Source organism: Sceloporus undulatus, chromosome 4 (assembly GCF_019175285.1).
Source record: "Sceloporus undulatus isolate JIND9_A2432 ecotype Alabama chromosome 4, SceUnd_v1.1, whole genome shotgun sequence".
NCBI classification, from domain to species: Eukaryota; Metazoa; Chordata; class Lepidosauria; order Squamata; family Phrynosomatidae; genus Sceloporus; species Sceloporus undulatus.
In genome coordinates, this window is record NC_056525.1 from 37,136,421 (window position 1) to 37,159,127 (window position 22,707).

Sequence of the window (22,707 nt, forward strand, 5' to 3'; positions counted from 1 at the left end):
AAGAGCAATAAGTAAGCCCAACTGAGATTTAAAATTGTGCATAATGTAACTTGGAAATTTTAACATTTGTTGGTCACCTCTGACAATGATAATCACCAGACTGGATCTACAGTTTTGTAATAAAAGTTTGCCGAGTTTAACTACAGAAGCCTAATTTTCTGAACTTGTTATTTTGCTGGTTTTGGCAGTGGGACTAGGCTCCAAAGTAGGCAACCTGGAAAAATTTGATAGGAAGCCCTGCTCCGTGAGAGACATCAGGGAGACATAGGTATGAGATGGGGTTTATCTTTCATGTGTTTATATTGAATGACATGAAGGGATGACATTACTCTGTCCACAATGTGGTCTTAAAGAGCTTTGCCAGGTACTTTCCTTACCTTAGTTGTGTGGGCATGCAAAAAAAAAAGTATGAAGGATCACATCATCCATCATGATATCAGGAAACCAGCTTATGATTATGATAGGCTGATAATGTTAAGGACATTTCAAAGTGCTAGTGTTATAAATTTGAAAACCACCCTGAGGGTCTTGCCACTTGCCAGTATTTAAACATTTTATATGAATAACTAGGGCAAAATGGTGATTGCATTGTAATTTATTGGATTACACCTTTGCATTGTAATTTGTTGGTTTGAGCACCTCTCCCCATGAAGAATACAACAGCATATTGGATGGAGAGATATTTTGCATCTCTACAGAAAAGTGGTAGCAAGTCATGTTTTGAAATATTTATACACCCCCAAAAAACCCTGTATTGCTACATATAAAAACAAAATCACATCTATAGATATATTCATTGTAACTCTTTGCTGTCATCACAGTCACACCTTTGCATCTTTCTGCATATCAGCACCCATTGCCTTTTGTAGTGAGCTTCTTGCTAGGATTCTGAAATTTCTTATATATGGACTGTGTTTTATTTATTGTCCTAAAATGCATATGGCAATTGCTTGCATTTATTGATATTGTTAAAAGAATGGATGTTGTTACAAAATAAGGAACTGTTTCAATTAGAAGTGTCAGGAGCTGAGCCTTCAGCTTGCCTGTCATTAGAGTTGGATTAACAGCTTTGCTTTCTCATAATGTAATAGACAGTCCTCTTGCTTAGGACGGGATATGTAGTTATGTGTTAATTGCCAAGATGGCTGTTCACATTCCTTTGTGGTTAATGGGCAGGTGGGATGGGAGCCGAGGCTGTGGTTAGTGATCCAAAGTTGAGAACTCAAGATGGGAGAGCAGGAGGAGGGGCCCTCCTAGTAAAAGAAGATGTTGTGCTAGATAGGCCTTGGTTGATGTTGTACTAAGACCTTGAGACCTCTTCCAGCCCTTTGATTTCTCCTTGATGTATTTAGCCAAATTCTAGCCCTACTTTGGCTATTTGACACTCTTAAGATAAGAGGGATGAAATGACATGGATAACAACTGGAGCACTAGTGGCAGATTTCAAGCATACTTAATTGAACACAAACTAATACCTGCTGTTAAGGCTACACTATGCCTGTAAAGATGAAGAAAGCTTACTTCCCTGTCACCATTGTCTCCACACGATGTTGGCCAAAGGAAATATTTTAACTGGTGAGAGAGTTCCTTGCTATGGACCCAGTGATCAAATGGTGAAATCACTGGATGTCTACTGTAGACAATTTGCATTATATTTTTACAGATAAAAAATCACCCATATCTGTTCTAATTTGGATGCCATAGTAAGTGAGGAATGGAAGCAGATAGATTACTGTTGGATGTTATATTTGATATTTTCAGCTAATGCTGCCTTAAGATTTGGACCACTGGAAACTGCTTGAAGAACTGAGGCTTACCACTTGTTTGCCACATTCATACCCTTCCTGGTTACTGAAACTGGCTGGAGTTACCATTGTATTCTGACATTAGTAAAAATTTAGTGTTATCCCATAGGCCAGGGGTAGGCAACCTTTTTGAGCCGGGGACCGGGTTGCTGTCCCTCAGACAACTGGTGGGCCGAAGCCAAAAAATAAATAAATAATATTCCCAAGGCCTCACCGGGCCGCATCCGGCCCGCGGGCCGCAGGTTGCCTACCCCTGCCACAGGCAATTTGTCAGTTATTACCTTTTTTGAGATCACTGTTGAGAATGATGGTGGGCTCTTGGATGGAACTGATAATTTGGATCCATTTGTACATGGCTTCCAGATTTGTTTTGGAACCAAAAGAGCTCTGGTCACACTAATGGAAGATTTATAGAGGAATGGACAAGAAAAGCAATTGTGTTTTTGTGTTACATCTGTCCACTTTTAGTATCCACCTGCTATTCCTCTCTAGAGGGGACAAACAGATACAGAATCTGGCAGAGTAACTTCTGTTTTGCCTAATCCCCATCGTCAGCCCTATGGGAAATGACCATCAAAGGTTTCCTTTGTTCCACATAATTTTTAGCATCTCAATTGGAGAAAGCCATCCTGTAATTTGGCCTAAAACTGTCATGAGCACGTGAGCAACACAGGCACAGCTCCACCAGGCCTAGCCCAGAGGCAGAAGAAGAGCCCTCCCTCCAGTCCATCTGCCATGGCCCTGGCCTCAGTAGGAGAAAAGAACTGCTGGACTTGATCCCCTTCCCCACTGCCATTCCCTTCTCCATTTGTGTTATGCCTTTTTAGATTGTAAGCCTGAGGGCAGGAACTGTCTAGTTAACAATTTGTAAGGCACTCTGAGAGCATTTCTAAAGAGCGGGATATAAATACAATAAATAACATCAACACTAAGCAGTTGGACCTATCTGCTAGCACCAGGAATTCTGTGGACCCCAAACAAATGTAGAGACACAATTTGGGAATGGATAAAGACTAACAAACTGAATCTCAATCAAGATGAGGCGGATATCCGGGGGCTTGGGCAGGTTGCTCATCTGGATGGAGATGTATTGCTCTGAAACTACATTCAGAGTGTGAAGGTTCTCCTGGAGGTGCAAGAGGCATTAAAGTCTAGGAGTGATGTTTTTCTCGTTGCATTATGTGGCCAACTGCGTCTCTAGAAAAATAAGATATTTTCAGTTACATCAAAACTAGACCACCATAATGTACTTGCTGTTGGGCTTTGATTGTTGTTGTGCATCTTGTGTTTCCAACTTATGGTAACCTGCAGGTGACCCTATCATGGGGTTTTCCTGGCAAGATTTGTTCAGAGGTTTGCCTTTCTCCAAGGCTGCAAAAATGTGACTTGCCAAAGTCACCCAGTGGGCTTTCATGACTGGATATTTGAACCCTCAGCTCCAGAGTCATACTCCAATGATCAAACCACTACACCATGCTAACTCTCATGCTTTATCTAGGGCTGTATTTTCATACTTTATTTAGTATTACTATTCCAATTTCATGTTTTTACCTAGTAGAAAATGCAGCTTAGGAGGCTTTTTGAGACTGGTGAGAGTATGTAACACTAGAACTTATTATCAACTATACTACCCATTTCTACGCTCAGTTTATAGTTTAGACCTTAAAACGCAATTCAAAAGGACTGCCTACATTAATACAAAATTGCTCAGGTTGTATAGGCCTGTAAGCAACATCTCTAGTTTGACAGGATACTACATATGGTCTTTTTCGCCATGGCCTCAGAAGTTTTAAAAAAAAACTTATTTTTGTTAGTTTGTAAACAAAGCCAGGAAGTGTTTTGTTGCGCTGCCATCTATTTCTTTAGCATTGTTGACAGGAAGTGTTTTGTTATTTCCATCTGATTTTTTTAGCACTGCTCACACGTTTTAGTTTAATTGGATTTCTCATTAACAATTCTACATTGCCAAGAAATCTAGTAATACGTTTTTGTTAATTAAAAAGCTTAGGGGGAAAAGATGAATTGCTTTTATGAATCAACAGTCAAGACTCATACCTAGAAGCATTTGTGTTCAAATCAAGAGCATTCCATTGTTTAAGGGTGAAAAAGATGCAAGGCAGAGCCCTGGTGCCCTTTTACAGGGATTCCCCCTGACAATCTACCATACCAGCTATGGCGCTGCCATAGGTTCTGGCTGTTACAACTGGGCAATCTCAAGAGGAAACCAAGTCTTCTTATTTTGAGGGTGTTTTATAAGCAACAGATAGCAAGGATTATTGTTTCACCAAATGGTGAGATTAGGTCACAGGAATTTACTGGAGCAAAACTAAAAACACGAGCATACAATGACAGGCTATTTACTTGTATTTTATCGACATAGCTGAATATTTTCAAAGAATTTTCTTCTGCTGCAATATAACAAAACAGCTCATATGTTGGTAATGCAAAACTGTACCAATAACCCCCTTGAGCACGTTGAGGCATGCCCCGTTACTGTGGATTCCCCTCAGTCCTCCTGGTTTTGCTCCTTTTTGAAATTTTTAGTATGTATCACTCAAGCAAGTTCTGAAAGTTTCCTATCTCCTAGGGACAAATGGGGTTGGGGCTTGTTCTTTGTTATTTACACAAGGTTAATTGCCAGAATGTATTTGAAATGAAGCTTGTCTTGAGGGCAGTTTGCAAAATTTGACTGCCCAAACAAGCTATAGCCACAGAGCTCTCTGATAGTAGGACTGCTTGCTATGTTTCCAATTTTATAAGCCATGAACACCTCACAAGCCTATACAAAACTTCACTAGGTTCATGTCCCTTCTCAGTGTCCCTCTTGTGCTGTATCTGTGGCTGGCTGGAAAAGGGCAGCCATTTTTAGCTGTGGCACCAATTCATATAGCCCCTTCTTTCTTGAATTATACTAAATAACATGTTTATGATTTTAAGACTATATTGATTTGTTGTATTCCTTAACTTTCTATGCAAATTTGAATGTTATTGTGCATAGATGAGAAAAGTATTATATGCCTTCAAGTTGCCTGCTGATGTATGGCAACTCCATGAATGTGCGTTCTTCGATAAGGAACACTCGCAGGTAGTTTTGCCATTTACTTCTGAAATAAAGTGTGAAGAAAAGGCCTTTGTGGAGCCTTCAGCACCATGTGTGCTTTTCCAGATATTGTTGGTCTGCAACTAATTTCTCTCCACTGGCTATGCTGGCTTCAGCTGATGACACATCTGCAAGTGCATCCCCTACACCTTGTCACAAAGTCCTCAATGATGATATATTCATTATAAAGACGAAGAAAGCATCAACTAAGTATGCCTTTCCTATCAGTGTTCATTATATGTCTCTCAAATACATTCCTATTCTTGTGCTTTCTAGAAAATGGTAATTTTGAACTTACCTTGGCTACATTAATGCCATTAACTTCAGGAAAAGCAAAAGTTAGGTGAACTAGACTTTAACTTTGGAAAGAAATAGATGCCAAGTTTTGTTGCTGTTGCCGAGTCTTCAAGTTGTTTCTGATTTATTGTAAGGCAAACCTAACATGGGGTTTTCTTTGCATGTTTCTTCAGAGGGGTTTTGCCATTGCCATCCTTTGAGGCTGAGTGTGTGTGGCTTGCCTTCACCCAGTGGATTTACATGGCCAGTATTAGTCACAATTCAGCACTCAAGTTCTATCTCAGTTCAAATTAGGTCACTGAGGAATTTACTACCGCCAGGGGGGAAATCTGTGCTGTCTTATAAATTATGCACCATCAAGAGACCAAGAATTCCTGTGAAACCACTTTGATATAAAGTAGTTATATTTAGGATGAGGATTTTTTCCACCTGGCCACCTACTAAAGAAAATGCTCAAGAATGGGCCTTGTAATGATTTTTTCAAAATAAATAATAAAGTAGACTTACGATGATCCGTCTTTAAAAAAAAGCAGCCACATATTTCCATTTACTCAATTGCTACTTAATCTCTTGTGTGACTGGTGGTATATAATCACTGTGTAGGACAATTCTCATTGCTTTTACACATGTAACAGAAGTCAGGTCAGTCTATTCTATAAGAGCATCTACCAAATGAAGCTATACTACAATGCAAACATTGGAGACACTGATTTAATTTTATACAAGTCAAACTACATGTTATATAAAGATCACAGAGGATTGTGCTAATATTGCTAAAGTGATTTTTTACATACAAGGGAGTTCAGCACTGGATTCTACTTCAGTTGCATAAATCGTACTGGCAAGCCTAGTTTTAGATAACCCATTAAGATTAGAACTTTAGCTCCATATGTTTAATTTCCATGTCACTATTAATTTTAGGGAAAGTAACCAAATTCCATATTCAGCAGTCAGAGGATAGCAAAGTGAACATGTAAAAATCCTGGGAACCAAAAATTCAGATGGCACCTGGAATTTTTTCGCCAAACAAGTCAACACTCCCTGTTAGCTTCAGGCAAAACTGAACCATACAAAGTTAGAGACCATTTTTATTAGGTAATCAATACTAGTTCAAGATGGTGAGAAAGGAGCAAAGAAGTTACTTTTGGCAAGTTATAGTACAGCACAGATGAAATACTCCAATTTAAACTCAATGCTGGCTTGACTTTTTTTCAACTTTACAAGCATCTCCAACCTGTTCCATAAGGCTTTCATGCACTTTTAGAAACAAGCCACAGCCCATTAAACTAATTTCCATAATCTTTAAATAATGGAACTATTTATGAAAAATTACTTTTCAAAAGCCTTCTCTTGTCATTTTTTAAATATAAAACCCATCTTCCACTGCAACTATTATTTTTGCTGGGACACTATTTAAAAAAAGAAATCAAAGATTTACCCTAATTTCTACAAAAAGAGGACCATTTCCTGTTCTCTGCCACTTCTGTACAACCTTTCAGGTAGTTTGAGGTACGTAAAATCTTTGCCTCATTTACTTAGTTCTCCAGCAATTTCTTTCTGCAGTAGAACAGGCCAGCTTCCTCAATTCTAACTTAAAAAAAGACTTCTGATCTGGCATATAAATGTTCCATTATTAAGAGGAAAGTTCCAGTTTTAATCTTGTGAACTGGATCTTGAACGTGAGCGGGATTTTGAGTGTGATTGTGATCGAGACCGCGATGCAGCTCTTTTGGGTGGAGACTCTGAATGAGCCTTTGCAGGTTGGTGCTGCATAGGAGAATTGGAACGAGACCTGCTCCTTGACCTTGATTTAGATTTTGCTTCCCCTTTACCATTTTCTTTGGGTGATCGAGACACAGACCTAGATCTGCTGTGAGACTTCTCAGACTTTTCTTTAGATCTGCTGCGGGACTGTGAACCTCTGTCAGATTTCAGTTTAGACTTGCTCTTTGATCTAGACTTTCTACTTTTAGATCTTGAACGTGAACGATCTTTGCTTCGAGACCTAGATTTAGAACTGTTGGAAAGAAGAAAAAAATTACTAATAATAAAACTACACAAAGATTACTAACTGGTTTAGAAGCCACTTAAGTGCACTTATCATATTACTGGTAATTAAACTTAACATAATGTAAGTTCTTACCGTGATCGGCTTTTTGAGGCACTACGAGATCTACTGCGGCTGCTCCTGCGGCTCCTACTACGTGACCGCCTTCTAGAACGTGACCTTAAAAGAAAGTGTATTCTAAGTCACCACTTTAACACCTGCTTGGGTACTGTGAGCCTATTTTCCTCCTTAAAATCAACACTGTGAGGCCTGCTCTTTTCCTAAAAGTTTTTAATACATGACAACAATCATGTGATTTGACTTACCTTTGAACAGGTGCTACATTTTCTAAAAAGTATTATCTCCTTTGTATTAAAAATCTTAAAATCTGACACTAACATACCTTGATCTACTCCCAGAATAAGATCGTCTATGGCTCGATCGTGGTTTGTCTTCAACCAGCCTGATCTTTCGCCCATTTATTTCTGTGCCATCCAATTTGTCCAGAGCTCGCTTCATGTCAGAATAAGAACGGAATTCAATTACTCCTTCATTTGTACGTTCTTTGTGAGCATCCGCATAAGTGACCTCACCAGCTTGCCTCATGAAATCCTTAAGAGTAAATAAAACTATTAGTCACACTTTGCAAATGTACAGATATGGTACTATACAAGTGTAAGACAAAAATCAGCAGATTCAACAAGTACACTATGAAATCAAGTGACCATGCAATGCATAAAGAACTACACGTCATAGTGTGCTTTTTTTCAGAAAGTTTGTACTGTCAACCTACTTTCAAATCCTGCCAACTACAGCGACTGGAAAGGTTTTCAACAATTAATCTGTATTCTGTACGAACAGGTGGTCCATATTTATCTCTTCCCGATGTCCTTCGACTGCTATATCCTCCACCACCTTTATCATACAAAGACACAAAGTTAGCAATCTTGTATAAAAGCAAATACAAGTTAGTTCACTTTAGTTTACAAATTGTATTTACAGGAGTAGGACTTTAGTTTTCTAATCCTGCAACAAAATTTTCAATTCGCCACATTCTATATATTAAGGGCAAATCAAAGACTAAAATCCTACAAGACTGTGCTCCTAAACTCTGTTAGAGAGTGACTGCTCCTTTATTAGATTTACCTTGCTAAGTTTTATTTTACAGAACATTGTAAAATATAAAACTTAACTGATTACATGCAATCTACATTTTACAAAAAATTTACTAGTTTACACTAAGTACTTACATCACAGTATGAGGTATTTGGTGGTGGTTTGGCCACAACACACGCAAGGTAACAGTCACCTAGTTCAGTTTAACCAGTTTTGTCTAACCCTTGGAATCCTCACCATCACCCTGCGTCTAATGGCAAAAGGCTGCTGTCGTCATGGCTTCCGGTAAGGTCAGCCAAAGGGTCATAGGGCAAGGGTCACACAATGTATGGAAAAGCCATGGCCAATCAGGAAAGGCAGTCATCTTAGCCTCAGTGGACACAGCCTCAGCCCCACTGGTCACTTTTAAATTGAAACATCAAGGACTTGTTAAAAAGTTTGAATTGAACATGCAACAATTTAAAAAACATACACATTTACAAGAAACCCCACTCCCACCAGTAACAAGTCATTGTCTACCTTACTGCTCTTAATCATCATGTAAAATTCAATTGAATTTGATGCAGCCCAGTTTCTACAAAGATCTAAACAAAATGGGTCTTGCATCAGCCATCGAATTATCCTCAATTCAGTCTCAGCATTTAACTGCCAAGCCTTCAAACTCTCCTCAGACACTAATGTTTGAGAATCTGAAGTGAGACTTAGCATAGCCTCATCTGAAAAACAGACAACCATTTCAATTGGCAGATTTACAACATGCCAACTCTTTCCCAACCTAATTCTGTCGGGCATTTTTGTATGTCACAGGTGTTCCAATTAAGAGCAGTGAGTTTAATGTAAAATCCCCACGTATCCCTTCCCAACTCTTCCCAACGTTCTTAAGCCCCAGAATGTTTGCATGTTTGAGTGCAACTTACATGGGGGGGGGGGGAGCCCCACCTAACTCCTTAACAAAACTTTCTAGTGGATAAAACTAAAGGGGGGAGAGCTTAAACCCCCTTCAGACATCAGAATCGAGCCAGTGTTACACCCCTCCTGGCCAGGGACCTCTCCATGCCCCCTCCTAAGGGCCCTATCTCTCTCCACCCACCCCCCTTAGCTACTTAGGGAAGCCAACACCTTCCATTCCTCTGCCTGCTGCCCCATCCCTCCCCCCTTCCCTTCCTCCGCGCGCCTGAAAAAGGCCACGTCGGAGCAACACTCACTGCGGCTGCTGTAGCTGTAGCCATCTCTGTCCCGGCGGGGGCCACGGGCATGCTCCACGATCACCCGCTCCCCGCACAGGTCTTTGCCGTTCAGCTCATAAACGGCATCTTCTGCATCCCGGGAATCCTCAAATTCCACAAACCCATACCTGGAAAGAGAAAGAAAGAAAATACAAAAAGGGGACACAGGTGGTGGTGGGGAGGAGGAAAGGACTCTGACTACACTCACACAGGCCAGCACCATCCCCTCCTCCCAGGTGGTAACTGTCTGACTACAAGTCCCAGCATTCCCTAACCTCTAACTCTGTGGGAAAGGGCTGCTGGGAACATTGGGAGAATTGCTCATTTCCCCACCTGCTGTGAATGGAAATTCTCCACCTCTTTTTCTGTGGTCATTCCAGAAAGCTACTCTTTTGTTGTGTGCCTTCATATCCTTTCCTATAATGCGGGTTTTCTTGGCAAATTTCTTCAGAGGGGCTTTGCCATTGCCTTCTACTGAAGCTGAAAGAGAATGACTCGCCCAAGGTCTATTCCCATAGCCAAACCATGATTCAAACCCTGGCCTTCAGAGTCCTAGTCCAGCACAAAGGCTCTTACAAACTACTCTAACAACTTGGCTCCATCACAAGGTGACTAGCTGCCCTAACTGCCAAGGAGGACAAGGCATCACAAAATGGAGGACTTTCCAGAAAAACTGAAGGACATTGCAAACTAAAAGCACACAACACTCATGAAAATAAGAAATCCAAGCTTTTTAGTCCTGCTCAAAATAGAAGACCTTCTGGAATGCCTCCTGGACAAAAAAGGTTGAAGTGGAAAGGACGCGTCCTGGAGAAAGAGGACCTCTGGTCACCCTGGTCCCAGGAGGAAACGTTTGTGCACCTTAAAATTCAAAGGAAGAAAAGGAAAGAGTTGGGGAACCTTTTCCTGCCTCATGTGAATGAAACCCTCTTTTGTCTGCAGCATTTTGGAAGCCACCCTTCAAGACAAAAGTCTCAGGCTGCATCCACACTACAGAAACAATAGGTTTGACACTTCAACTGCCATGGCTCAATGTTATGGAATTCTGAGAAGTGCAGTTTGGTGCAGCACCAACATTTCCCAGGATTCCATTGTCTAGAGCCTTGACAGTTAAAAGTGGTGTCAAACTTGATTATTTCTGCAGTAGGAATGCAGCCTATGCCAGTCTCAAATTGTTTCTACACCAGTTCCTCCCTATCCCTATGCTGGTAATGGCACTCCAAGAGCATCTAGAGCAGAGGTTCCCAAACTTTGGTCTTCCAGATGTTTTGGACATCAGCTCCCAGAATTCCTGACTGCTGGTCAAGCTGGCTAGGGCTTCTGGGGGTTGAAGTCCAAAACACAAAAGTTTGGGAATCACTATCTAGAGGGCTGCACGACTCCAACCCTGCTGTAATTCATTATACACTGCTGTCATTCATTATATAATCTGTGAACAAGTCTGCCACTGAAGACAATAAATTAGTCTCAATCAGTACAGAATTGAGAGGCCAGGTTCATATTGCTTGGCTCACCTAGAGATTGCTGATGTTTTAAATCTGTTTAGGATCCAAATACCTCTATACCCACAGACCAAGAGGCACAACTTTGTCCAATGCAAAACATTTGTACACTGAGGTCCTCTGGCAGGTGTTTATCCTAGTCAGCCAGAGGACTTTCCCTTCAGTCCTCCCATGACTCTGGAAATACCTGCCGGAAGAGACTGGACAGCTAAGCATGCTGTATCAATTTAAAACATGAAGGGCCAACCTCTTCCCAAAGGCCTATCCAGATCATTTTCAAATTGTACATGATGGATTTTAAATATGATTGTTTTAATACATATGTGTCTTGTTTTTATTAAAAAACCCGACATGTGTTTTTAACTGACGTTATGTATCTGTCGATTTGCTGTTGTGGCTGCGCCATGTCAAACAATAGGATTGTTATTTACTGTTTGGCATCGCGCCCCCTCTTAGGTTTATTTAATAATAACATTTTATACCACTATATTTTTATAGTGCTACTATATACTACATATTTACATTTAAACATACTATTTAATGTACAAAATTATAACATTTATATATTTATTATTATGTTTAATATATTTAAATATTCTACTGTACTGTGTTTTAGTATAAATTTGCTATTTAATATATATTAAACATTATATATATATATATATATAATTATTATATTTAACAATATACCATTCAAATGTACTACTATGCTTATACTATGTTTCAGTATTATTATTACAGTAGAAAAGTTTATACTACTGCTATTACTCATCATTACTGCCAAATAAGCCTAATGAAGGAGCGACATATCAGTATCTGTTGTTGGTGGTCAATCATAGGATATACTTTGACAACCGACAAACCTATTCAGAATCCACAGCCTGGGCTGCTGCTGGGGCTGCTCTCAGTTGGAGCGGCGGGGCAGGCCTCTCTCTCTCCTCCTCCTCCAGCGAAGACAATGGAGGCTGGGCCGGCCGCCATTTTGTAGACGAGGCCACGCGGCGGGCGCTTGGACTCTTTCTTCTGGCTCTGTGCTATGCTCCGCTCTGGGCCCACAACAAACTCCAACTCCCAGAATTCCATAGCAAAGGGGTTAACTCCCAGCCCCGACTCACCCGTTTTTCAAATCCACTTCGAGCAAGCGGCCGTAGCCGCTGAAAAAGCGCTGGATGTCCTTTTCCCGCACATGGTAACTTAAGCGGCCGATATAGACGCGCGGCATCTCCGCCGTAGCGACCTAGAAAAAGGGAGAGAGGAGGAGGAGAAAGGGAGAGGGGAAGGGAAAGGGGAGGACAAGAGACGGAAGACCCAGGAGAGGGAAATGAAGGGAATGAAAAAATAAAGAGAGTAGCGTCTCAGCGCCGCGAGAGACAGAGAAAGACAGACTGCCGGCTGCGGCCTGCTCCGCAGCACACTGGCGCCCAGCCCCCTCCAGCGCCGCGTTTATATAGGTGGGCGGGGCCTGCGTCGCTCCCACGTGATAACGTCACAAGGGAGCCCGGCGGTAAGGCTGGGGAAAAAAGAATACAGAGAGAATAGAGAGGAGGAAGACTGCCGAGGGTCGCGCATGCGTAGAACTCCATGCACGCTTTTCTCGTATTCGACCCGGGGAAGAAAGTGTCCTGGCAGGTCACGTGACAACCTGCTGGACTCTATGGTTTCAGGGTGGCCAGACCGTCCTCTATTTTAACCTCCTCCTGTCCAAAAACGACCTCCATTTTGAGCCTGACTATATATATATAATTAAATAGTTGTATTGCTGATAAAAAACATGTACCAATACAAATAACAAAATACAAATGAAACAGATACAAGAAGAAAAAAACCCAAATCAAAACAAATCTATAGAGACAAAAGACACACACTAGAAACAACACATCCAACAATGGTCAGTTATTTTTAAAAATTGATTACATTTTACATTATAGTCAACGTCATACTATTATTACATAACTCACATTTGAACAAATTTCACGCTTAAAGATTTCATCTTCTTTATATATAGGTAATACAGTACATTCTAGTTAGCTATTTTGACCTCCTAATTCCTCCCCCCCCAAAAAAATGATGCTATTTCTTGAGTTCCCTTTTTTCTCGCATTTTTAATAAAGTTAATGTTTTCAGTTTTGATATGATTTGAATGTACTCCCATTTTCGCAGGATTTCACTAGTGCGATAAACCTCTTAAAGGGCAGTTTGGGGACTGCTGCTCTGATGGACCTAGAGATTCCTAGAAAGTGTTTTCTAGGTTTAAAAAAATAGTGTGGTTTTTTAATTTGCACTTTCCCCACTTTCACAGGGGTCCTGCTCCCCTGACCCCAGCAAATGTTGGGGGGGGGGGGGCAGGGGGCACTGTAGTTTTGCTTTTAAGGATTCATTCTATCAGAATTATTCTGTCATTAAGAAAAGAGGTCTCTAATGCTGAATATTAACAAAACAAAAATAATGACCATGGAAGAATTACTCTATATATTCAGTTGAGAAAATTATGCCCAAAAATTGACTCCTAAATCCTAGGTTGAATTATTTATGGGTTAGTATGGTAATGTGATAGCAGCTCTTTCAGATTTCCCCATGCAGTCGGCAGAGTATTTCTCTCTTGTGTCCAAGCAGAAAGTCGTGGGTGATTAACTGCTTTTAAACCAACAAACAAACAGTCCCTCTCCCGCCCAAGCTGCCACTGTCTGGGGAATGGAGGATGGAATGAAAGCTAAAATGCTGAAGCAAAAAGCCTCAGTTAAAGTCCCTCTTGCTGTGCACCCACATACACACCCTGAAGGAGCCTCCAAGTCTTACCCTCAACTTATCCACAGGTCATGCCAAAATCCATACTTTTTGGCCACAAACCTGCCCTTGACTTATACATGAGGTTGACTTATAGTCAAGTGCATAAAGGTAAAGGTATTCCCCATTGACAAGGTTGTCAAGTTGTGTCCAACCATAGGGGGCGGTGTTCATTTCTGTTACTAAGTGGAAGAGCCAGCATTGTCAGAGACTACTCTTTGTGATCATGTCATCAGCATGATTGCACAGAATGCTGTTTACCTTCCCACTGAAGTGGTGCCTATTTATCTACTTGCATTTGCATGCTTTTGAACTGTCAGGCTGGCAGAAGCTGGGACTAGTGATGAGTGCTCACCCCATCAGTTGGCCCTGAGCTGCCAATCTTGCAATCAACAGAGTCAGTGTCTTAACCACTTGAGTCAAGTGTACACCACAGATGAATTCATCTAAAGAATGATAAAATAGGGAGTAGTAAAAAAAAAACCTCCATATCTGGTATCAAACATTGATCAGAGTGGAGACTGCAGTCAAGAAATCAGAAAAAGACTAGGAATGGGAAGGGCATCTATTATTATTATTATTATTATTATTATTACTATTATTATTTACTTATATCTCTGCTTTCTCCCAGTGTAGGGAATCAAGGTGGTGAATGGCAAATTTAAAACAATATGATTTCAAAACAATACCAAAGCATTAAAATGTATAAATGTGACATTTAAAAAACCAACAGACAATTTTAAAAGTTAAAACAATTATGCATTAAGATTTTAAATGTATTAAATTAGCTATGAAAGAACTAGACAAAGTCCTAGGCCCCATTCCCACTGGCTTATAACGCGCATCAAGAATCGAATTATGAGTGCATCGTTCCCATTTGAGCACGCATTCGATCCTCATTGCGCCGATTTCATTTCATTCCCATTGGAATTCGGATCTGATCCCCATGTATTCAGTTTTTCCTTGGAAAATCCTAATCAGTGGTGGATAAACCGGTTTAAAAAGGGTGCACATTTTTAGAAGTTTTTCCTGCGCCTTCTGAGTCCAATTTGGGACAAATTAATGGGAACGACAAGGGAGTCCAATTTGGGAACTTGGGGATGGGAGGAGCAGTGCTCAAGGGGCTGGCCAGGGGTGTCACCCACTTTGTTCTCTTTCATGCATTACTGGCACCATTTCCCCCCATTCACGTTGCCTTTTCCCTGGTGGAGTGGGAAGCAGGGTAAGGCGATTGCGTGTGTAGACAAATTTATTTTTTTAAAATTAAGCTTTCAATTGCTTAGGCGCTCTGTTGGGTGTCCAAACATAGCAAATTGCTACACTGACTTCCAAATATGGTAAACACATGATGCCCTCCTGCAACGTCCCCCCTGCTCCACATGCATAGATCGATGTGTGAACTATTTTTTTTCTTACATGCCTGCTCAATCACCCCCCCAAACAGCCCAGGGAGCAGTGGAGGAGGCAAAGAGACTTGGGGGCAGTGTTGCCAATTTCGCGACTTTCACGCGAAAACGGGGACTTTTCGTGTGATTTTCGCACCTGGCTTTTTTTCAGTGCCTTTTCGGTGACTTTGGCCCATTTCAGCTCCAGCCTGAGACGGCTGCAGAGCAACCAAAACCCTTTGGAGTGTAACAGTTTTCAGCCAAGAGGGCTGGAGAAAAAACTCTCTCTCTCTCTCTCTCTCTCTCATGACTCCCTCTGAGAGCCAGGACAGAGCAAGCCCAACCAACCCCAACTGTTTGGAGGAATAGTTCAGCCAATCAGAGAGAGGACAGTGATTGCCCCCCCCCTCAGGCATTCTCAGGCTCCAGGGGCAAAAGTGCTGGAGAGAGGCAGGGAGTGAGGGATCTTGGCTGGCTTCCCAATTGCCTTGCATTTCCAAGTAAGAAATAAGTTTTCAGGCACACAAAGGCAATACTTGATCATGGCATCATGGCTTGATGTTGTGGACTTCTGTGTGTGCCTGAGAGTGACATTTGAATTTCTGAATTCCTGAGCTTGGGCAGAGTGCCCCAAGCCTACCTGTCAGGGTCGTTGTTGTACTGTGAGGACCATTTGGGTTGTGTGATGTGAATGTGATGTCCCTGAGTGTGTGTGTGTGTGTGTGTTAGTGATTAAATATGCCTCTGAGCATGGGCAGAGCACCTGGTAAGTTGGCATCCCTGCCCTGTCTTCCCAGAATTTTGTTTTGTGGCTCTCTTTTCGTTCCCTTTTCCATTGCCATCCATACTGCAGAAATAATCCAGTTTGGCACTGCTTCTAACTGCAAGGCTCCCTGCAATGATGGGATTCTGGGCACAACAAACCACCAAGCCCAGAATTTCATGCATGGAGCCCTGGCTGCCGGTAAAAGCAGTGTCTCAACATGTCACAACAAACTACAATTCCCAGGATTCCCTGGTTTGACAAGGGAATTGCCTCCATGCTTCCAGATCACAGCCCTAGAGAATGAGTCTACAGGATATCAGTGTTGCCAATTTAAGTCCACTTCTTCAGCTGCATTTGGATTTGATAATGATAATAATAATGGTGATGATGATGATAGAGAGAGAGATCTTGTAGCACCTTTGAGTCTCACTGAAAGAAAAGTTGGCAGCATGAGCTTTCCTAGACTTAAGCGTATTTCCTCAGATGCATGGGAACTGTAGTTCATTGTGGCACCAGAGCTCTTTCTCACAAAACTACAATTCCCAGGGTTCCCTAGCACTGACCCAGGGCAGTTAAAGTGGTCTCAAACTGGATTATTTCTGCAGTATGGATTGGACCTTGAGCATTTTTAATAACGAAGGTCCAAAACACTGCAGAAATAATCCAGTTTGTGACCGCTTTAACTCTCCTGGCTCAGTGCTAGGGAATCCTGGGAATTGTAGTTCATTGTGGCACCAGAGCTCTTTCTCACAAAACTACACTTCCCAGGGTTCCCTAGCACTGAGCCAGGGCAGTTAAAGCAGTCTCAAACTGGATTATTTCTGCAGTGTGTCTTGGACCCAACTCAGGCTGCATCTTCACTCTAGTCTCCAGAGACAATCCAGTTTCATACCGTTTTTACTGCCATGGCCCAGTGCTATGAAATCCTGGGAATTGTAGTTTGTTGTCACACCAGAGTTTGCTGAGAGAGAAGGTTAAATGTCTCCGAAAACTAGAATTCCCAGGATTCCCTAGCACTGAGCCATGGCAATTAAAAGGGTGTCAAACTAGATTTATTTCTGCAGTGCGGTTGCAGCCTAACACATTTCTATTTGGCACAAAGCTTCCTGAACCCCCTTCATGTCAAAATAAATATCTTAAAAGGACTGAAAGATTCTTTGTTTGGTTCAATGGTGATTTTGAGAGTTGAAATAAGTTACAATTATTTTTATTCAATTATGTTTACGTTTATTTGCAAAACATCCGCCATTTTAACATTATGGGGATTTTCTGGGAATTGTGACTGAATATTCCGTGTGATCTGGGGGGATTCAGCGGGTTTTGGACAAACATTTCCGGGAATTATCTCCGAGGCTTGTTGGCAACACTGCTTGGGGGATGGAGGTGCCCTTTCCCCTTCACCAGCGGGAGTCTGGGAAGACACAGGAGAGTCCGGGAGGCAAAGGAACGTGGGGGGATGGAAGCTCCCTTCTCTCTTTCCCAGAGGGGAAAAGTGCCTAAGTGATTGATTAGCTGTGACGTCAAGCGCTTAGGTGCGTGATTGACAGCTACTTTAAAAAAAAAAGAGGTTCCGGAAGGGCAATGGGAACAGGGAGCAAAAAAGTCCGCTTCAAATTACAACCGAGAAAATTTCAATGGGAATGAGAACATGGGTCAAAAAAACCCAAATCCGTTTGCCCCCTTTCGTAATGGGAATGAGGGAGCAGATTCGAATACGACTCGGGGAAAAATCCGAGTCAGAATCGCAGCAATATAAGCCTCTTTTTTTGCCCAGTGGGAATGGGGCCCTAAAGTGCAAAGACAACACTGACTACTAAAGTTAGGATTGTCCAGGCCATTGTATTCCCCATCTCCATGTACAGATGTGAGAGCTGGAGAGTGCAGAAAGCAGACTGAAACAAAATCAACTCATTTGCGATATGGTGCTGGAGGAGAATGCTGGATGACCAAAAAGACAGACAAATGGGTCCTAGTACAGATAAAGCCTGACCTTTCATAATCCTGGAAGCCAAGATGGCTAAACTCAGGTTATTGTACCTTGGACACATCATGAGAAGGAAACAATTCATTAGGAAAGGCAATGATGCTAGGGAAAGTGGAAGGCAGCAGAAAAGAAGACTGCATGCCAGATGGATAGATTCAATCAGAGAGGTCACAGGCTTGAACCTGCAGGACCTGAGCAAGAGATAGAGCATATGGGGTCTCAGAGATGTCTCATCCACAGGGTCACCATGATTTGAGGATGACTCAAGGGCTAACAACAACAACACAAAATTAACCAAAGTGTAACTTAGAAATGTGATTGCATCAGATCAGTGTTGGATCAGACTGAAATCCTATCTAGTCCAAACTGTCATTTGTACTGAGGCTAACCATTTTATTACTTTCTTTATACAGTACGCCCACGTCATATGCCTTACCACATGCATAAATCCCATTATTTTCAATGAGGCTCAAGCATACGTGGTATTTGCCTTATGCAGGGGTGGAGTCTGGAATAATAATAATAATAATAATAATAATAATAATAAATTTTATTTATGTTTCCCCGCCTCTCCCAGTGGATTGAAGTGGGGTTACAGACTAAGAATGGATCCCCCGTGTAAGGCAAGGGAGCAGTGTACACTGCTCTTCCTCCAATGCTGGGATGCAAGGTTGCTGAATAATGCATATACAGTAGCTGAAAACACACAAAACGCTGTGATTCATACTGTATTAAACTGTCTGTAGAATTTAAATGTAAAAATTTAAAAAGTTTCAATTCTGATGCGTAACACTCAAGGCCACTGTCAGGACACAGTATGGAGAAACAATAATGTTTTCTCATTGGCAGGGGGGTCACACAGTGCTGCATTTTATCATCCTATCTCTTTAATTTAATTTAATTTTTATTTATTTATGGTATTTATACCCCACCCTTCATCCATAAAGGCTATCAGAGCGGCTTACAATTATTATTTTTAATTAGACGGTTCCCTGCCCAGCAGGATAGGCTCACAGGAAGCCAGTATGAAAATTACGGTAAGGAACATCAACTGTTTAAGATGTGCAGATAACACCATATTACTTGCAAAAAACAGCAAAGGATTTGGAATGACTGCTGGTGAAAGTTAAGAAAGAAAGTGCAAACTGATTCAGGATGAGTGCTCATTTGGGGTAAAATTTACTAAATTTAAGGCCCCCAAACATAGTTTATATAGTATAAAATATAAAGACACACATATTCACACAAAGAAAACTGGACAGTAAGTCTGCCTTTTCAGTTTTTTTGGTTAATTTGGGCACTATAGCTTCTTTCACTTACAGTGCAAGACCACTGCCAGTACAGAACCCTTCCCTCACCTTCACTATAGTTCATGGATGAATAACAATGGGATAATGTCTACTTCAGATGTTTCTTGACCTACAGCTCCCATGAGTCTTCACCACTGGCTATGCTGGCTGGGGCTGACAGATGTGATTCAAAAACATCTGGAAGTTCACGTGTTCTCTTCCACTGCTGATAGAATTTATATCTCCACATGATAATGTGCTGTTAGCTTTTTCCATCAGCTTTTTATTATACTCCCTGTATGTTCTTTAAAGTCAAGTACTCTGTCTTTCTCATCTTGTTGTTGTGTGCCTTCGTGAGCCTATCATGGGGATTTCTTGGCAGAATTATTTCAAAGCAGGTTTGTTCTTGTCTTCCTCTGAGGCTGAGAATGTGAGATTTGCCTAAAGTCATCCATTGGGTTCTGTGGCTGAGTGCAGATGTTAAACCTGGGAGTTTATCAAATGGGAGGAATTTCTCTTAAATTCGAATGAAAAGAAACTGGGGCCAAAATGCATTCACTTAAAGTTGCTAGTTTTGCGCAATTATGTGAATACGCATTGCATTTGAACTGGCTCCCCATTGCCCGAAAATAGCATGCCATTGCCCAAATCTACTTGTGTAGGCTATCACGCAATAATGTGAAACCACATGATTGCGTTCGGACTGACTTCCCATTGCCCAAATTTGTGTGTAGTGGGTTATCAAGCAACAACGTTAAACCCCATGATTGTGTTCAGATTGCCATCGGATTATATTTCCAATTCCCCTTGTCTGATAAACTTCCATGTCTCTTAGTGTCCTAGTCCAACACTCAGATCACTACATCGTTCTAGCTTTTCTCTCATCTTGGCTTAGAGATTTTTTTCAATTTGCACTGAAACTTCTATACATGGTGTTTTTCCCCAGAAGTCTCTTGTATTTGGTCTCTTGTATTTCTTCCTGTAGTCCTCTGGCATCATGTTCGTCTACAAAGTTTGTTTTTCACATTTCTCATTTAAGTGATCAAAAACATTCACTCTCATCCTGTAAGGATGGTTCATCCAAAACGTCAAGCTCCCCAGCTGCAGTCTGTTCCACCTCCCATTATTTTAGAGTGATCAACCTGTTTTCTTCACTGGCAGGGATAGGAAGCATGTGGCCCTCTAGATGTGATTGGACTGTAAATCCCATCAACCCTGACCATTGACTATGCTGCTCAGGGTTCAGCCTCTCAAAATCTGGAGCAAGTAGTTACATCATCCCTGCAGCATGGTGAAGATTTTTCCCCCTGTTGACAACTGGCCTTTTGTTCTTTCTACACACGTATGTTGTCTACTAGCGTCTGCTCTGCAGAAATAGGCTCCACTGAACAGAGTAGCAATAAGATTGTATAGAATTACTCTGTTAGAATACCATCTAATTTGTTAAGAGAACATAAAATGTTCCAGTGTAAATTAAACTGAAGTGCAAAGCTGAATCTTGAGAAACCTAAAAAATTATAGCTGAAAGATTTAATTCAGCTATAGTTTTTAAATTCAATTTCATAAGCTGTTGAAGCAAACCTTAGTATACATACAACCATAGAAATTGTAGGTAGTCCCGAGATGGGATAGAAAGTATTCCAGTATGCTGGTGGATCTTTGGTTGGTTTTCTGATTAATCATCTAGCAACTATTAGATGTTAGGCAGAGACAGGAATGTTAGTAGGAAAGCTTATCTTTAATTTACTGTTCCAGAGTTCAAAATACTAATTCTTATTGGGTAGTTGTGGGCGTAGCCAGGGGCCTGGCCTTGGAAAGGGCTCCTTTGGGCTCCATGTGTGCATTCAGCTGTTCAACAAAGTACACGTGAGACCACAGAGAATGCTTCAAACACCAAGAAACCAAACTTTAATGGCCAACAACTTCTGGGCCAATGTGGTCCAAATAACAACCAATATTAACTTAAAACAAATGTCCAGTTACTTCACTGTTTCAAGTCCCTAGGGCCGTTCTCAGTCCTCACTCCCACCTTCTCGGCTCCTAGGTCGGGAGGGACAGAAGGCTCTCTCCGCGGCTTCCATTTCAGTCCATTCGTTAGACACTGTCTGGGCCCCTCCACTGAAACCCTTGCCCTTGCTATCCCACCAAGTTGTCTCAGGGCTATAGGGATCCCGAGGTCTGCGGCCTATGTCAGGGTTGTAGGGCTCACCCCTTGGAACTCCTTCTCACTGGGGACTAGCCGGGCAGGCCACGTGGGGAGGACCTACCCGCAGACGCCCAAAGGCAGCTTGGAAGTGGAGTGGAATCCCCGTTCCTCCTGGGGACTGATGTTCCTGGCCTTTCCCTCTTCCACCGTCCTTTCCGCATCCCCTTCTTCCGTGCACTCTCCTCCCTCTTAGCGCGTCTCCCTCACCCTTTAAAGGCTCTCTTAACCCCTCCCCCACTTTCTCGGGCGAGGCCCTCAGCTCCCACTCTTGCTCCACCTGTACCAGCCTGGCCCTTCCTGCCTTTTCCTCCTCCACCGGGTCCCCTCGCCAGTGCCTTTCCTCCCTTGCCCATTCAACCCAAACCAGGTCCTCTATTTCCCTACAGTAGGGAAATTTTTTAACATATTGCCAGAGTCACCATTATATAAAACATTTATAATTTACATAAATGTTTAACGCAAATGTAGAAAGTATAGGTCAACATATACTTCTTTAGTTGACACTATTGCCCAAATTTATTTTTGACCTCTTTGAAAGCATTCATTTGGCAAATTAAGTTGTCTTCTCCATTCTGGCATTTTTCACCATACTGACACTTTCCACCAATTTCACAATCTCTTCACTGGCCAAGGTTAATGAGGTTTGAAGTCAAAAACACCAGAAAAGCATCAGTATGGGAAAAATTGTCCATACAGCATGCTATCTAATAGCTTGATCCTTTGAGTTTTACCATGATGTGTTTCATCTCTTCTTTCCACCAGAGGCAAACACCAAATTTTGCAACATCACTTGAAAAATTTATTTAAAAGCTTTCTAAAAATGCTCTTTAAAAAGTACCAGAATATATTACTTGTTAACATCAAAATATTTATTGCCACTCATTGTGTTACTTTTAAAATTTAACTTTGTTGTGCCATTGCTTTTGTTGTGTGCCTTTAAGTCATTTTCCATTCAAGAGTCCAAGGCGACCATATCACAGGGTTTTGGGGGCAAGATTTGTTCAGAGGAGATTTGACTTTGCCTTCTGAGAGAGTGTGACTTGCGCAAATCACCCAGTGAATTTCCATTGCCAGGAGGGATTTGAACCCTGGTTTTCAGAGACTTAGTCCAATGCTCTGTGTCATTGTTACATTAAAAAGTAATTTGTCACATATAGCAGCATTACTTTAATTAATTACTTCCCCTGCCTTTGTTTGGGG

At 41.6% G+C, this 22,707-nt stretch overlaps 2 protein-coding genes across 3 annotated transcripts in view; both read right to left on the reverse strand.

Annotated features, from left to right (window-relative positions):
• IFT52 (intraflagellar transport 52) overlaps window positions 1–22,707 on the reverse strand; it is a 264,845-nt gene that overhangs the window by 170,737 nt on the left and 71,401 nt on the right. The gene's annotated exons all lie outside the window — the stretch shown is intronic.
• On the reverse strand, window positions 6,273–12,522 carry SRSF6 (serine and arginine rich splicing factor 6). Its single transcript, XM_042463964.1, has 6 exons — window positions 12,209–12,522; window positions 9,571–9,719; window positions 8,043–8,164; window positions 7,653–7,861; window positions 7,346–7,429; window positions 6,273–7,219 (listed from the first exon to the last, which is right to left on the reverse strand). Exons 1-6 carry the CDS (start codon window positions 12,313–12,315, stop codon window positions 6,856–6,858), a joined length of 1,035 nt encoding a protein of 344 aa, XP_042319898.1. The 5' UTR covers window positions 12,316–12,522; the 3' UTR covers window positions 6,273–6,855.

What these genes read in the sequence shown, in the direction of transcription:
- SRSF6 (XM_042463964.1), bottom strand. Translation starts at nt 12,315, where the DNA reads ATGCCGCGCGTCTATATCGGCCGCTTAAGTTACCATGTGCGGGAAAAG. An exon ending in GTAGTTGGCAGGATTTGAAA is followed by an intron (nt 7,862 to 8,042) that starts GTAGGTTGACAG and finishes TTTACTCTTAAG; the next exon opens with GATTTCATGAGGCAAGCTGG. An exon ending in GCCTCAAAAAGCCGATCACG is followed by an intron (nt 7,220 to 7,345) that starts GTAAGAACTTAC and finishes TCTTTCCAACAG; the next exon opens with TTCTAAATCTAGGTCTCGAA.